The sequence below is a fragment of the Coturnix japonica genome, chromosome 16 (assembly GCF_054131305.1).
Source record: "Coturnix japonica strain WE chromosome 16, WE-NBRP24, whole genome shotgun sequence".
Taxonomy (NCBI): Eukaryota; Metazoa; Chordata; class Aves; order Galliformes; family Phasianidae; genus Coturnix; species Coturnix japonica.
In genome coordinates this window covers 3,280,444-3,296,834 of record NC_140678.1, presented here as the reverse complement: position 1 = coordinate 3,296,834, position 16,391 = coordinate 3,280,444, and the positions used below count along the sequence as shown (strand labels likewise).

The 16,391-nt window shown below is 49.7% G+C and overlaps 1 protein-coding gene across 3 annotated transcripts in view; it reads left to right on the top strand.

Annotated features, from left to right (window-relative positions):
* INSR (insulin receptor) overlaps positions 1-16,391 on the top strand; it is a 38,990-nt gene that overhangs the window by 3,115 nt on the left and 19,484 nt on the right. For 2 of the 3 annotated variants that reach the window (XM_015886611.3, XM_015886610.3), the window contains exons 2-4: positions 1,818-2,369; positions 14,383-14,698; positions 16,141-16,286. In XM_015886611.3, the coding sequence (XP_015742097.1) occupies positions 1,818-2,369; positions 14,383-14,698; positions 16,141-16,286 (1,014 nt within the window). The remainder of the gene's footprint in view (positions 1-1,817; positions 2,370-14,382; positions 14,699-16,140; positions 16,287-16,391) is intronic. The other variant, XM_085517877.1, reaches the window with a different exon arrangement.

Sequence of the window (16,391 nt, the reverse complement as noted above, 5' to 3'; positions counted from 1 at the left end):
TATCGTGATTCATTGATTCGATTATTATTTTTTTTTTAAGTGATTTTGTTCTGAGTAACCAGAGATGGAGGAGCAGCTCCTCTCTGGCAGCAAAGCCAGTCATTACTTCTCCTAAATCTGCTTCTCGTTGTCCTGGTAACAGTAAATGCACGGCTGACTTAGCAGCTGTGGTGTGCTCTGAGCTGCTGCAGAGTGGGATTCAGACACACGATGGGGTTGAGGGCCCTGAGACAGAGAAGCAGACTTGGCTTCATGTGGTTACGGCTCCTTCTCGTGGGTCCTGGAGGTGTGAAGGAGGAGTGTGGGAGCTGTGGGCGATGCTCAGCACATCAAGACTAACCTGGAGAAGATAATGAAAGATAAACCTTAAACGTGATTCTCTCTAAAGGTGGAAAAATCTGGCTAGAGCGTTTGAATCTTCACAGGTTTACCATCCCAGCACCTTCTGTTTGATTGGTTCAGATGCAGACCCATGATGTGCTCTGAGTGCCACGGGGGCCTCAATGTGGGTGGGGGTCTCCTTGGCACTGCCATCACATGGCAGGGAGCCCCTGTGGGCTGCTCCCCGAATGCTGGGTCTGGTCTGAAGGGAGCAGCAGACCCTGTGCCTGCCCTGCTCCCCGTCCGCGTGTGGCTGGAAAGCAGTTTGTTCTCCTCCCGATCTCCTTTAGGTCTCTGAAGCTCTTCCACTTGGCACCGCTGAGCTGTGATTACGTTCCTCTTCCTCGAGTGAATGTCAGGAGCTCGTTAGAGGCTGCAGCGAAGTCAATCACTTCTCAGCACAGGCAGATTGTTGGGTTCAGAATGAAATGATTCAGAGACAAATGTGCCGATTTTAATTGTTACTAAAAAAAAAACCCACCCCAGCCTTGTTGCACCGATGACATTTATTCTAGGCCTTTCCTTCCTCCCCTTCCAGCCCTAATTCTGCCATTCCATGATGCTCTGTGCCCCCACTTCTTGCAGAAGGCATCTCTGATGCTGTGTGCTCGCTGTGCCATCAGTCCCAATGGGCACTAATGCTGCTCTGAGTCCCACAGCAGCACTGCCAGTTTGAGGCTGGTTTTTTTTCTCTCATTGCAGTTGAGCAAAGTTTTAAACAATCATTAAGACGTTTGCATATAAAGTATATTTTTAACTTGCACAGCAGTGACCTTTAGTGCACCCACCGGGAGCTGGAGAGTCAGAGCTATCCAACATCTGCACGTGCCTTAATTTTATAAGGCTTGATTATTGCCAAGTGATTTCTCGAAGCTTCGTTTTACAGTCACTGCTCTGTATATACAGTGAGCAAAAAAGGTAAATATCCTGCACTGTTAATTCTCAAGGGGAAGATGTGTTCCTTCTCTTCCCAGTGCTGCCATGTTCTCCCCATTGCTCCTTTCCTATCTTCCCCTCCCCACCACCATTCTCAGTGACCCCCCCAGCACCAATTGCACAACGCAGTGAGGTAGTTGTGTCGCTGGCAACTATCTAAAGAAAACAGACTGTGTTGCATGGACACCTCCACTTCGGTAAACGCTGAGTGACGTCCGAGGCCCGGTGCTGCCTTTCCAGTCGTGGTAGAGGTAATATCCACAAACTCAAGATGGCAGAACGTTATGAAATCCCCATTGAGTCGTGTTTTGTAATCGTATACCGGGGAGTGTTCCCAGCTCTATTTCTTAACGCTCGCAGCGTGTTTTGTCGCACAGGACCCGTCCGTGTAGTCTGAATGCAGCTGCATTTTAGGATACAGTTGGAAGAATGGGTGTGTTTAGCCAGCTAACGGTCACCTTTATAAGAACAAATAAACAGCATTGTTCTTTGCCTCCCAGTTTGCAGAAGCATGGACATCCGCAACAACCTGACCCGGCTGAGCTTGCTGGAGAACTGCACAGTGATTGAGGGCCACTTACAAATACTGCTGATGTTTAAAACCAAGCCTGAAGATTTCCGTGAGCTCAGCTTCCCCAAACTGACTATGATTACAGACTACTTGCTTCTGTTCCGTGTGTATGGCCTGGAGAGCTTAAAGGGCCTCTTCCCCAACCTCACGGTGATCCGAGGAACACATCTGTTCTTTAATTACGCGCTGGTCATCTTTGAGATGGTTCATCTGAAGGAGATCGGCCTCTACAACCTGATGAACATCACACGCGGTGCCGTGCGCATCGAGAAGAACAACGAGCTGTGCTACCTGTCCACCATCGACTGGTCGAGGATTTTGGACTCCGTCGAGGACAACTACATCATCGCCAACAAGGATGACAAGGAGGAGTGTGGAGATGTGTGTCCTGGGACGGTGAAAGGGAAGAGCAACTGCCCACCCACCGTCATCAACGGCATCTTCATCGAGCGCTGCTGGACCCACGACCGCTGCCAGAGAGGTGGGTGAGCTGCAGGGCAGCCGAGATGCTCCCATCAACTGTCATCCATCCATGTGAATAACGTGCCCAAAAGTGCCGTGTTTGGGTTCCCTGGAAAGTCAGGGGCTGCCCAGAGCTCCCAGTTGTGCTCTATGGGTGCAGCTGTTGTCTGTGTCCTAGTATTAGGAATTCTTTTGGGGCTGTGGGATTAAAAGCCTGGATCGATTGAAAGGCGGATACGGAGCAGCAGGGAAAGGTCTTATGGAATAAAGCTGACTCCGGAAGGATGCAATAATGCTTTTACTGAAACCTTCCTGCCATAAAAAGGTGTGAGATGGGTGGGTGGGTGAGCACTGTTTGCACACAGCAGGAACTGGGAGAAGGGGAGGGGAGGAAAGGCCGGGTTTGGTGCTGCAGAGCTGTGTGCACAGCTGCCATCCCAGCCCCCAGACTCCAGTTCTCAACGTCCTTAAGGTGGCTTTGAACTTCATACAGGTTTGTTTCTTCCAAACTTGAAGCTGACCTTAATTTTGGTTGTAATTATACGTTTGGTTTGATTTATGTGAAGTCCACCCGACGAGAAGCAAAGCGAATTGAGGTGAAAGTGACACATTCAGAGCTGTCTGTCTCCTCGGTGGTAGTGCATCCAAATGAAGCAGTGTGTCCTAAGATGAAATTAGGAAACTTGTGGGCTGAGGAAAATTTCTTGCCAAGCTTTAAAGGGCAAATCCGAGTGCTGAGTGCCAGATTTCAGAAGGAATTCCTTGCAGTATGCAGCAACTAATGAAATTAATGTGGTTTCCCCTCTGCTGCTCCTCACCCCAAATTGTCTCGCTTCCTTTTAAAGAAAGTGGTTATTTTTTATTGCTGGAATAAGAGGCTTTGAGCAAGATCATGTGAAAGTCTGCGTGTGTTTCTTCTCTGAGAGGAAACGTAAGGTTATGAAGCATTTTAGTTTGGAAACTCTTTTGGTATACAGCCATTATCAGCAGTGCACCTGGTTTGCTGTGCATTCATGGTCTGTTTTCTTCTGTTGCCCAGAGTTAGAGGTTGAACTGAAGCAGTTTTCTGTGTCTGGAGCATTCATCATCCCTCATTCCTGCGAGTTTTGGGGCTGTGCTGCAGCAGACTGGGACGTGTGGCTCTTCTCCTTTACGTGACTGTTTATTTCCATGAAACCTGGAGGAATTTAACATTGCACCTCTGGGGCAGAACCCTGCGTTCTGAGCCCCTCACATCAGCTCAGCGTGGGGTCCTGGGGGGGGATAGCAGGCATTGCCCCACGCTCCATTACCAAAGGGAGCCAACCTGAAGTATCCATATGGTTGGAATTGGAATTTGGGGAATTATTTCGGGTGTTGCTCTGTGCCAAATCTCCTTTTGGTTTTCCGTGCTCCTTGTTCTTGGGGCAGTGATGCTGTGATGCCTTTATTCTGTCGTGGAGTTACATTTCAAAGGCACCTGAGTGAGTCTGACGTGGCCTTGTTGTGAACGCTGCTTCGTGCTCTCATTGGCAGCTGGTGCTCACCAGGAGGTGGTGTCTGTTCTGCTCCGTGAGGCCTTTGGCCCCACTAGTTGGTGGAACTGTTTCTGAGCGCTCTTTCAGACTTTGTTTTGACTTCTTTCTTAATTGCCTTTAGGCTTCCACCACTGACTGTGCTGTAGTAGCCATGGCAGAGGCTGCGGTATTTGTTTAGAGAATCTCTTGGTGGAATTGCTGCATTCCCTGTTCTTTGCCAGCCATAACGTATCCTTCATGCATGTAATTGCTTTGTCACAATTATTACAAGCTTGTGGCTTCCCTTTGCCTAAAGAGCTTTGCAGTGGCACTTAGGACCGAGGGCATCAATGTGGGCAAATCTCTCTGCACTCAGGTGGCTTATCTGGGCCTCTCAGCACTGAATGCTGCAGCGCCCAGCATCCCCTGGCCCTGCCCTCCCTGCCCACTGTGCCCATGTCCCTTTGCTGCTCCTTCTTTCAGCCAATTCCCATCTCCCATTTAACTCCAGCACCGACTGAGTCACAACGTGCTGTTATCTCAGAGCTGCTCCTCCAGCCCTTGGGATCACACTGTGCAGCCCAGCAGTGTTTCAGTTGTTGATAACACATTGGAGGCGACAGCAAAGGGGAAGATCTCCTTGCAGCCATGGGAGCTTGGGCAGCACGTGGAGGAACTGAAAGAATGTGTGGGCAGCTGTGTGCTGTGGGACAGCCAATTGGTGATACTGGGGAGTCTAGAAAGGAACACACAGGGTCCGCCTATAGCAGCGTGCAGGTGGGTGTTGCTGAGGATGTGCTTCCCCAGAACCCTCCTTTCCTTTATTCTGCATCGCTCGTGTTGGTATGAAAAGTGAAAAGCCGTTCAGCTGAGGCCAACTCATGTTGTATTTTGGGTAGGAAGGGAGAGAAATATGCAGTCGGTTTGGAATTTGGGTCTAGCCTTGTGCTGCTCGTGGCAGCCAAAGGCTGTGCCTCTTCTGGAGGTTCTCTATCTTTTCAGCCCACGTTTTTATAAGTGTTTTTTAATACAGATGTACTTATTTTCATTGCTGTAGAGATTGGGTTCTTAGTTCAGTGCAGTGTCTTCACTCACAGCTTCTCTGCTGAGGATTCCAGACAAGAAAAATGCTGGAAATGCCACGTCCCAGACCTCAGCTCACATCTGCCAAACATGATTTTCATATTTGGCATTTTTTTTCCTCAATGCAATAAGAGCCCTGTACGTCTGTCACTGCTCCCACGGAAGGAACAGTTCCCACTGCAATAGGATTTCCTGCCAGCTCCCTCTGCGCTCTGTCCTCTCTGGCCGTATGTAATCTGAAGCAGTCTGATGTTTTCAGCAGTCCCTGCTTCGACCTTCTCCTCGTGTGCTGGGTCATCCAGAGGTGGAGGGAGGTAACGGGAAGGAAAAGCAGAGCATCTGAATCAAACTTAACGGGAAAAGGATCCGTAATATCAGACAGCTCCTCAGTGAGCATCTCCTGGGATGGGAGAACACGTTATCCAGAATACAGGGTGCTGCCCTTCCTGGAGCACGCGGTGACGTCCAAGTTCTCCCATTCATCCTGAATGAAACCTTTATCAGTTTCTGCCATCTTTGTGATGTTGCGACTTTGTGCTGCCAGGCATTGGAGCATGGGCAGCTCCAATGGGGTTTGTATATAGACTTTTCCCCCATCCTTGGAGGTGTTCGAGACCAGGTTGGACGGGGCCCTGGGCAACCTGATCTAGTAAATGTGTCTGTTTGGTGGCCCTGCCAGGCAGAGGGGTTGGAACTACATGATCCTTGAGGTCCCTTCCAACCCGGGTAATTCTGTGATTCTGTGATTTTCACATGATTAAAAAGGAAACTCGTCTGTCTGTCAATTAATGCAATCAGGAATTTGTTAACCCCATTAAAAGGCAGTGGGAGGTACATAAAAGGCAATGGAAGGTACATGAAAGTATTGGGCCCAGCTGAAGAAGTGGGTAGAATGGAGCAGGTAGAACTGAGAGCCTTTTTGGAGTACTTGGCACGTAATGGAGCTGCTACAGAGAGTCACTGTATGAAAATAATGATGCTTGTCTGGATTTTTGACTGATGTGTAAGCAGGTCTGGAGACAAAGGGTGCAGCCAGATCTCCCTTTCATTTTCCTGTGACCTATCCAGGAAAAATAATGGGGCAGGTGGGGGGCAGGTAAGGATCTGAAGGTTTGCTTTAGCAGCTCGCTTTGTTTCCTGGTACAGACAGCACAACAAAGCATTGCTCAGCCCAAAGTGTTTTTCAGCTGCTGAGAACCAGCACTGAGTGCTTTTCAAGGGACTGTGCCAAAAGAAATGCTGAAAATACGAACATCTTCAAGGCAGGTTTGAATAATAAAGTTCAGAGGTGTGTGTGGGAAACGTTTTGTGATGTTTACTTAGGTAGAAATATTACTTAGCAACAGTTTCCTGTAATTTTTATGTGCTGGGAATTTCTGTAGCCATAAGCTTTGCTTTATTACCTCTCTATGGGAAAGGGGTCTCAGAGCACTGAACAGACCGAGCCAACCCCAAGGGCAAGATATTTTTAAAGCTTCACACACAAAGCAATGTTTCCAGTCTCTACCACACGAGGTGGAAGTGCTCTTTTATTTGAAGATCTGATAAGAAATGCCTTTTTTCTTCCCAGCTCTGACAAATGCCAGATGGAAGTTGACACCCGATAATCTCTCTGGGGCGTCAGTTCCCATCCTTGCCAAGCAACAGCGTTCAAAGTGTGTGTAGTGCTGGGGTTGTGCTGATGCCTCCGAATGGCCACACATCCCAAGTTAATTCACTTGAGCTTATGAGGAGCTCATAAGACATTTATGGTGCTCAGCGGTGTAGGGGAGCACCAACAAACCAAGCTGGGCTGCATGGAAGATGCCCATGGTTGGGTTCTGTGGAGCAGATGTCTCTTAACACTGGAGCAGTGTTGATCTGTGCTGGGCTGAGCTGCCCCATTAATTCTGTCCCTTCCTGCCCTTCCCTGCTCATGGAATGTTTCACCCCTCATGTGCCACTCTGTCAATATGGTGGGTGATGTTTGGGGCTGGTCAGCCTTCAGTGTTGGCTTGGTGTCATTGTGATTTCCAGGCCTGGCATGCCAAGGGTGCTCTGACAGAACACTTGTTTTTCCTGCTTGAAGAACACTTCCAAGCTGTAATGTTTGCTTAAGCCAGGGAACTTGCTTTAGCCCTCATTAGACAAAACGTGGAAGGCTGGCAGGCTTGGTGGGCAGGTTTGTTGGAAGTGCTGCTCTCTGAGCATGGCAGCAGAGGCAAAAAACCTGAGCAACGGGTTAACCAGTGTGAGCAGCACCCATGGGTGTCCTGCAGATGGTTCATCTCTGGCAGGAGGAGAAGGGGGTGGTTTCATTCTCAGGTATCCCCAGTTCTGGGGGCACTGGGTGAGGTGAGCTCTGAGCATCCCATGTGTGCCTCCATTCACCCCTCCTGTACAGGCAGAGCAGCAGTTCTTTCTTTTCAATCTAAATCTTTCATTATGTGCTGAAAGAGCGTCTTGTGGGAGGTGCTGCAGTGGCCATGAGCCGGTTGGGTCCGTACAAAGAGGTATATTCAGTGTGTTTTGAGAAGAGCAACTGAAATCTGTCCCTTGGCAATGCTCTCTGAAGCATCTCTCTGTCAGGAATTGTGTTTGACAGGGATTGCTGCTGTAAATAAATCTCGTTAAAAAACAACCAGGAGGAACGCAAAGACACACGCAGGCAAAACCTCCTGGGTGTGAGCAGTGCAGGGGCTGCTTGTGGCTGAAAGCTGTGGGTGTTGGGGCCTCTGGGCAGTGATGGGTGCAGTGGGTGCTGCTGTGTCCTGCGGGGAGCTGTGCTGACCCTTCTCTCTGCTTGTAACAGTGGCTGGGTATGAGTGCAGTGCTCGTGCTTCCCAATTGTATCCTATAATTGTGTGCGAGTTCCTATTGGAGGGATGTGAATGAACTTGCTGGGATGTTTATGCTCCTTAATTAGTGCTGGGCTTCCAGGAAGAAGGTGATGTGAGTCTGCAGCCATGAGGGGACAGTGGGGGCATCAGGAACCCAGCGCCTGTTAGCACCTGGATTCCTCAACTCCATCAGGTGTCCATGTTGTGTTACAGCAACACGTGGGCTTCAGTGCTTGATGAGCAATAAAGATGTTCATAAAACCAGAGGATCAGGGAAGCACTTCCTGCCTGTTCTGCAAAACACATCAATCGCACTCTATGGGTAAAGAAAGCGTGAAGGCAATGATTGAATCAAAGCACATCGTCACCTTCTTGGGACATAAAGCTGGTCCCTGAGCCTTTTTTGGAGGGGGCTCTTTCCACTGAAAGATTGTTTTTGTGTTTGTTCCCCTTCAACTACCCCATTTATGGACCAGCAGGTGTCAAGGCTGACACTTATGATCTCAGTTAAACTGGCTCTAAATAGTCCTAATTGCTCTGAAGTGGATGATGCTGATGGTGTTGGTGATAAGGCTCTGTCTGCCTCAGCTTTCAGGGCTCCCAGCACTGCTGGTGGTGAGACTTTTGCTGCTTCTTTGCTATTGAACCAAGTGGCAGCGAGTCCCACTGTAAGACCCAACCACGTCAAAGACACATGAAATACACTGAATTTCCATGGTTCTGACAGCTGACCTTTGTCACAAAGGAAGCAAGATTGGAGATCTCCACTGGGTTTAATGTAACGTCAGCAGGTTTGGTTCCCCCGTTGTTCGCCTCTTTGTTGGGGTGGCACAACTGGTTTGGGATTAAATTCCTTCCAATTACGGCTTTCTCTTGCATAATTTACAAGGAGAAATAGATTTGTCGTCTCTAAGGACGGCTTGTGCAATATAGCTGTTGGGTGGTTGTTTTTTGCACCAATCTGCAGTCATTTGTTTTCCCTTCGGGTTGTTTTTGTGTGACTTTTTGTCGCTTTTATCATGTCTCCTTTGGGGCTTTGATTAGAGAAGCAGATGCTCTGTAGTTCACAAACTAAACGTTGTAAGGATCCATCAGGTAGGTGTGCTGGTGCTTGGTGTGGGGCTGCACTGTTTTCCATTGAATTGCTGGCAAATGGATTATTGGTACGCTGAAGATGACAAGGGCAAGTATAGTAAATCAAAGTATGTTTCATAGGAAGGTCTCAACTGCTTGGCTCTGGGACTGCAAGCAAACAGTATCTATTTCAGTACTGCTAAGTAAATTCTTATACCTAGAAATAAACTGTGGAGAGCATGCTTGCAGCTCTGGGCAAAGAGAGGAGGGTGTGTAGATAAATGGACATGAGCTGATGTGGCCAAAGTGCCTTTAGTGTGTGAAAGAACATTATGTGGGTGCAAATAATCTGTGCATTTGATCCTGAGTAGTGAGATCCTTTCCACAGCGCAGAGACGATTTTGGACAAATGCTGTAGGTTCAGAGGAAACCATAAAACCTCTTAGACCATGGGAAATATAGTTGGGATATAGCAGTAACCCTGCTCATGGGCACTGCAGGAGGGTTCCTTGCAGTCGTGTCTGTGCCCATCTCAGCTGCCAGGAAGCAAAGTGGGGGCTCTGCAGGTTTTGTTCCTTCTTCCTCCCTGGCTCCTTTGCAGCACCTTCATCCTCAAGCACCACTTCAACCCCAGTGTTTGTGTTTACAATTCGTGAGTACGCCATGGAATCTGTCCAGATTAAAATCTTAACCTCTGTCTGACATTTCTGTGTAGATCATTAGTTATCAGCTTAATCTCCTTGTGGTTAATCTTACACTTCCTCCCGTTGCGTTCCCTTTCTGTTACAGACAGCTCTGCTCTTCTGTTTGCTCCATGCTGTACGTCCTGTCCAGTATAAATTGACACTTATTTTCTGTGCCCCGGTGACATTTTATGCATCTTTTCACACCCTGCACCTACATGCAGTCTTCCTAATCCCCACAAGCTGAATATGGCAATTTAGCTTTCATTCTTTAGTGCCTTGTTTACTCCAACATCCTTGAGAAGAGCCGCCTTATGTCCCTCTTATCTTTCCAGAAGGCAAAGGTTATAATTCTTTGCTCACATCACTCCTTGTTTTCCAGGAAGGTAGAAGCAGTAGTTTGCATTAGACCTACGTCTGGGAAATGGAGGGTTTTAGCTGTCACTGCACATGGAAGCAAAGCTCTCCTGCTCATCTCTTATGTGGCCCTGCTTCTCAGTCTGTAAGATGCCAACTTCTGTGCTCATCTCTTGGGGCTCTTCGTGGTTCAGCACTGAGGCACCACCACTTCGTTGTGGTCACAGTGTGATGCTGACGGTGAAGAAGGGAACGGAAGCAGAGACCTTTGGCCATGTTGGCTGGAGGGAACCTCACCGCACTCCTGGTGTGTTTGGGACAGTCGTGGTGCCTCCCTCACCACACCGCGATGCTCCTGGGCTCTCAGCATGAGGAGAGGTTAAAGTAGAGGGGGATGTTTGCAAGATTCTGTATGTCAGAAAGAGTAACGTATGGTTAAACATTAACAGGAAGCTCTTGTGAGGTTCCCGGGTGGCACGTCAACCATTGAGTGATAAAAGCTAATCCTTGGGTTGTAACATGGGCTGAACTTTAAAGAAAAACAACAAGGTGCGAGTGAAAACATGGGCAAAGGTTTGCAGAAAAATGCCACCAAACGCTTTCAGAGATTCTGCTCTTGGTGTCCATACAAATCCTCTGTTCTGCTGTGTTGGCCGATGGCAGTTACCACCTGGCTGATGCCCATCACCATCACATTGTCTCCTTCCCAGAGGCTGTAGGTTGCTGTTGGGATTGGGGCTGGGAACCTCGCAGCCCCCACGTACTGCAGGGACAGTGGGGTTCCTGACGTTGTTCATCTGTAAGCCACCATCCGGGCCAAGAGCAGCAATGGTTGTGTTGGTATCACTGTGTTTAGTGATAACTGCCCGAGGGCTCCAGGCTCTGCATGGAGACGTAGTGTCAGTTTGGGGCTGAAAAAACAAACCAGACAAGTAAGGATCCCTGCACAAAGCGTGCCTCTAACTGAACACACAGCACAAGGAGCAAGCTCACTGCGTGCCAGGGAGCAGCACAGCAGCAGTGCTGTGGGCACTGGGAGAGGTATTCACAGCTCTCACTGTTGTCCCCACGTGCACTTTGTGATACTTGTTGTACCCTTAACGGCGCTGCTGTTTTCAAATCAAACTCCATGTTTGGCTGTTTTGATCTCAATTGCCGACTCGATTGCCACTTTAGCCAGGTTCCAGGAGTTGTTTTTACCTGCTCGTGGGTTCTGAAAGGTGCCGGAGGAGTGAAAGCAGAGCTGCTCTTGAGCTGCATTTTCATTTTATATTTCAGCTTTGTTTCCCAGGTCTCATCAGAGAGAACTGCTTTGTTCCCAGAGTCATAAAGGTTGGAGAAGACCTCTTAAGATCCCCAGGCACAGCGCAGCCCTGTGCCCACTACCCAGGTCCCTCAGTGCCACATCTCTGTAGTTCTGGGGCAGTGACCCCCCCCACCTCGGGGAGGCCCAGGCTGCTCGCTGCCATGCTGTGAGTGCTGGGCTGTCTTTGCTCCATGCCCTGCACACCCAAGGAGGGGCTTCTGCTTCCCCTGTACATAGCTGGGGTGGGAGGGGAGTGGGATGAGAACCTGAGGAGGGGGACACAGAAGGATCTGGGTGCTGAGGCTGCGGTCAGTGTGGGGTCAGGCAGAGCTGCTCACCCTGACCCTGTATTTATTGTCATATATATTAAAAGGTGTCTATGTGCCTATTTACAGACATGTGTCAGTTCCTCGTGGTAAGTTTTCTGTATTCCTTGGCAAAAATTATATATCAGTAAAATTCTCTATTTGGGAAAAACTCCATGGGAATAACAACAGTGATTTCCTGCACAGTGCAATCAGCAGAAGGTCAGCGTGGAGGAGACAGCTCCTTGAAGGTCCGCCTTCATCCGCCCCGCTCCCATATCAGCACCAGAGCTCAACCTGCTCCTATCTCCATGCACCCACTTCTTCCCGCAGCCCCCATCCTCCAATATCAGCCCCAAACTCCTTTATCTTTGCTAACCCGTGGTGGTGCTGGGATGTCCCACTGCTGGTTGGGATGCAGCCCCTCAGGGGTCCCACTTGGAACTTGTGAGCCATTCACTGTGGCTTCATCCAAGCGCGTCACTTATGAAAGAGGCTGGAAGCAGCACAAGGCTCCTCTTATCCTTCCAGATACGTGAGATAAGAACTGTAATATTGTCTCGGAGAAATGTCAATGGGAAACGTTTCCTTTATGTTGTAGTAACAGCGTGTTGTTTTTGGAAGCTGCAATCTGTGGGAAGGGAGGCACCTGCAGTTAATTTTATCTGTTCCTGTGTGAGGATGGAGCTCCCAGCGCTCCCAACGTGCGGCTCGGAGGGGTCAGGGCGTGATGTGCTGCAATCTCCTATTATATAAATAACACTTCAGTTGGAGCTCTGATTGCAAGGCCTTGAGTCCGCTTTGTGTGGTCTCAAAGGGAAAGCAGAGCTCGCCCAGAGTGACTTTTAGTGTATTTTACTTTGCCCATTCTCTTGCTAGTGTTGTGTTAGGGTAGAAACAAGACCTAACGCAGGTGCTTTTAACCACACCTTGATGTCCAAATGGTGTTAATTAGCCTGACAGCCCAGTGCTGATTGACTCTCCTGCTCAGCACGGCTCCTCTGGCCACTGGTGCTGGTTGTGCTCACAGTTCCATGTGTTCCTCTCCCACCTGAGGCCCAGAAGGGAGGGCCCTGCAGGTGGGAATTCCTTCGCGCTGACTCCGCTGCCTCTGTGCCCCTTTGCTGGGCCTCAGCTGCACACAGAAGTGCCCGCCTGGATCTGCAGTCAGAAGGCTTTGCACAACACATTGCATCCCAGGTCTGCAGCGTGCCGTCATTGCTGGTTAAACATTGATCTGCTCCGACCAACAGCTCAGGGCCTGCGTTCCCCCCAGCCCAGCATGGATCTGCTGCCCTCCTTCTGGTGTGGGGGCTGCAAGGGGGCACAAGTGGGGGCAAGAGATGCTGGTGAGGTTTCTATAAGGTTCTCAGGTGCTCAGAAATGGTGGTGCGTCCCAGTGTGTGTGCTTGGGTTTGTGTGTTTGTCACCTGGTTGGGTCTGTGCTGCCGAGCATTCGCACAGAGTAGTGACTGACAATGTATGGAGCGTGTAATGGAGGGAATAGCAGTGTTGCCTTGGCTGCCTGGTTGTCTTCAGGCTCTTTTACACATCTGAGCTCTTAGAGCAGGAAAGAGAGAAAAACATCCAGAACAAGTGAAAAATAGTTTAGCTGTACCTTCGAAAAGCCTTCAGAATTGAGAGTTTGGGTGGTTTCTGCCCTATGAATGTGTGCAGCTGAGTTTAAAGACCTGTAAGTAAGCAGAGCACTTTGCAGATTGGTTTCCATTGCAATTGGAGCTGTTGTGTGGGGCAGAGGAGGTGCCCTGTGCCTCACAGTGAGATTTCATCCCACGACCCGAACATTTGATAGATGCTTTGGATGAAATTCTGGAATTTTCTGTCTGCGTCCTCCTGTTGCCAATATCTCTAATAAACTGCAGCCGTGACATCTGTTGCCAGAGCTCTGTGCACGGCCTCAGAGAGCGTAGAGCTGTTGTTTTGGAAGAAGCCTCTCGTTTAGTTTGCTCTGCTGTGAGGTACCATCTGCAGGCTGCTTTCCTTGCCTGCTGCACTTCCATCCTTTGCCATTTCTAAGTGATGAGTTCACAGATGAGACAAAGCACTGGAGAAGGGTGAGAGCTCTGCATACACAGTGAATTTGGAATGCACTCTGTGCTTCATCTCAACGGGTGGATCTGGGGATGCACAGTGCAATACCTGTGGTGTGGCTGGTGGGGGAGCAGCGGATGTTCGGGGTCAGACCGACCTTAGGATGGAGCTTCAGCTGCAGCCAGCTCCTATTTTTGGAAGGATTCGTTTGCTGTGATGAAGCAGAAGTTGCTCATCTGCACCATCCCACCCACTGCTGCTGTTTGCTCGGGCCATTTGACACGCTCAGTTCTGCAGCCCTGCAGCACGGGCTTCGCTTCCCCACTGCTCTGATGGGACCTCAGCAGCACGTAATGCCACGGGACCGGCATGCTGAGCTCCAACTGAGAGCTGGCACGTATCTGCCAGGAGTTAAAAATAACAGTGTGGTGCATCAGTGTGGCTGGAGCCTCCCCAGAGTGAGCCCCTCCAGCACCGCATGGATGGGAAACGGGCCACACACCCCTTGGGCATGGTTTGTGTGGGGCTGTGGGGGAGAGAGGCTGCAAGGGGGGGAGAAGTGTTACAGGGGAGAGGGGTTATAGAGGAGAGGAGCGGCTCCTTTACTCCATCTGCAGATTTTCTTTTGAGGAAGGTTTGGGGATACTTCATCTTATTTTTACCTTCCTGTACATTTCATTTAACATGGTCTGAAACAGTAAAAAAACCTGAGTTTGCAGCTGAGAAGTGAGGGTGCAGCAGTGGTGCACTCCAGGGCTGGCCCTTTGCAGGGAGCTGCGGGGCGGTGGGACGGCACACAGTCACTGCTCAGGCTGTGCTGATCCCATCACTCAGCTTTGTCCCTTCTCACTCTGCAGTTTGCCCACCCGCCTGCAAGTCCCAGGGCTGCACGTCGGACGGGCAGTGCTGTCACAGCGAGTGCCTCGGGGACTGCACGGAGCCCAACAACGCGGAGCGGTGCGTGGCGTGCCGCAACTTCTACCTGGACGGGACGTGCGTGGAGACGTGCCCACCCGGGTATTACCGCTTCGAAGGCTGGCGCTGCGTCACCTTCAGCTTCTGCCAGGAGCTGCACAACAAGTGCAAGAGCGCCCGCGAGTCGGGCTGCCACGTCATCCACAACAACGAGTGTGTCCACGAGTGTCCATCGGGGTACATCATGAATTCCAGCAAGTAAGTGTGAGGCTGCGGGCTGCGTGTTGGTCTGGTGGTTCATCCTGTGCTTTCCTTTCATTTGGGGCTGGTGGATTTGTGGTCTGTGTCGAGAGCAAGATTCTGGTGTTTGAGTGTCTGTGACCATTACCTGCTCTGCTTTAAGATGGTTTGCAAACTAATACCTTGCTAGTTGAAGCCATTAGAAGCAGGCAGGCTTACCTACTGTATGCTGTGCTTCATTTGACCTCACTTGCTCACTGTCCAGCCTGGATAAAAACAGTGGGGGAGGAAGGCTGGAAGAGAGGGAGGAGTGTGTTCAGGTCAGAGGGGTCCTCCTGTAACCAAGAGGGAGGTGGGAGGTGGAGAACAGAGCGGCCTCAGCAGCCCTGCGTGCCTTCCCCTGCAGTCAGCCCTCAGAGCAGGAAGCCTTGTTATTGAGCAGAGTGGGGAGAAGTTGTGTCTAATCAGGAGAGCACAGCACGTTTAGATTGGGCCGTTCTTAGAATGTCTGTCCCTCATCCCCGTAATTACTTTGATGGAGCAGGTTCAGGTTGTGCCAGACAGAAATGGACAAACAACCATAGCACGAGTCAAAGCAGGGACCAGCCGTTCCACTTGTTCCCAGGTTTTTTCAGCAAAGAAATGATATAATCAATGTTGTTGAGCTTTATATTGCTGTAAACTTTGCTGTTTGTCCCACAATAGCACTATGTATTGAGATGAGTCAGATTTCCTATGAATATTGCTAGCTTTGTGCTCACATGCATTTGCTCCTGCAGTAACAGTTTCGGGGAATTCACTCTAACAGGACTTTGTGTTCTGTTTCCTCTTTTGCTTTTCAAAAGAATGATCCAGCAGCCCGCAGAGTAGATACGCTGTTGTGTAGCTGCAGCCATCTCCTCTCTCCTGTTCCAGGCTGCTGTCAGTGGGACCTCACAACGCTGGGCTTTTCCTAGAGCATTTATTTCTCCAAATAAGTTGGGAACACATTCTCATGGTGTTATGACCGAGGAAAGCAGACATCTTTCTTGCTGCCATTTAAGAAGCATTTCCCTGGAGCACAGAGCACGTGTTGCCTGCCTTTTTCAATACAACCACGTATACAGTCCTTAATCAGAGGATTCCCAGATGAGCAGCCAACTCTGCTCAATGGTTCTTGCTCTGTGATTGGAGAGCAGGCATTAGATTTCTTGGTCTGGAGGCCCCGGGTAGGGGTAGCACTGTACAGCGTCCTGGTGGCCAGGCCACTCAGAACAGAGTTCACAATATTTAATTGACAATTTTAAGGATAATCAGCAGTTATTTGGAGTTTCTCAGGGCCACGTGTTGCACACCTCGAGTGAATCCCATGGCATGTGGGGATGGTTCTGCTTTGAGTTTATTGAAGAACTGCTGGAGACGACCCAGAGTTTATTCTTCACATTGTGTCTCACCTGCATTCTTGACTCTCTGTTTTTCAGCTTGCACTGCACTCCCTGTGCAGGGCCCTGTCCAAAGGTTTGTGACTATGGGAAAGAGAAGACTATTGATTCGGTGACGTCGGCACAGGAGCTCCGTGGCTGCACAGTTGTTAATGGAAGCTTGGTTATAAATATCCGTGGAGGAAGTAAGTTGTGCATGAGTGAGGGTGTAGGGAGCACTGGATGTGAGACTGCTGAATATGACACCACCCATGACCTGGGGCGTTGCTTTTCTGCTTTGGCCATTTTGA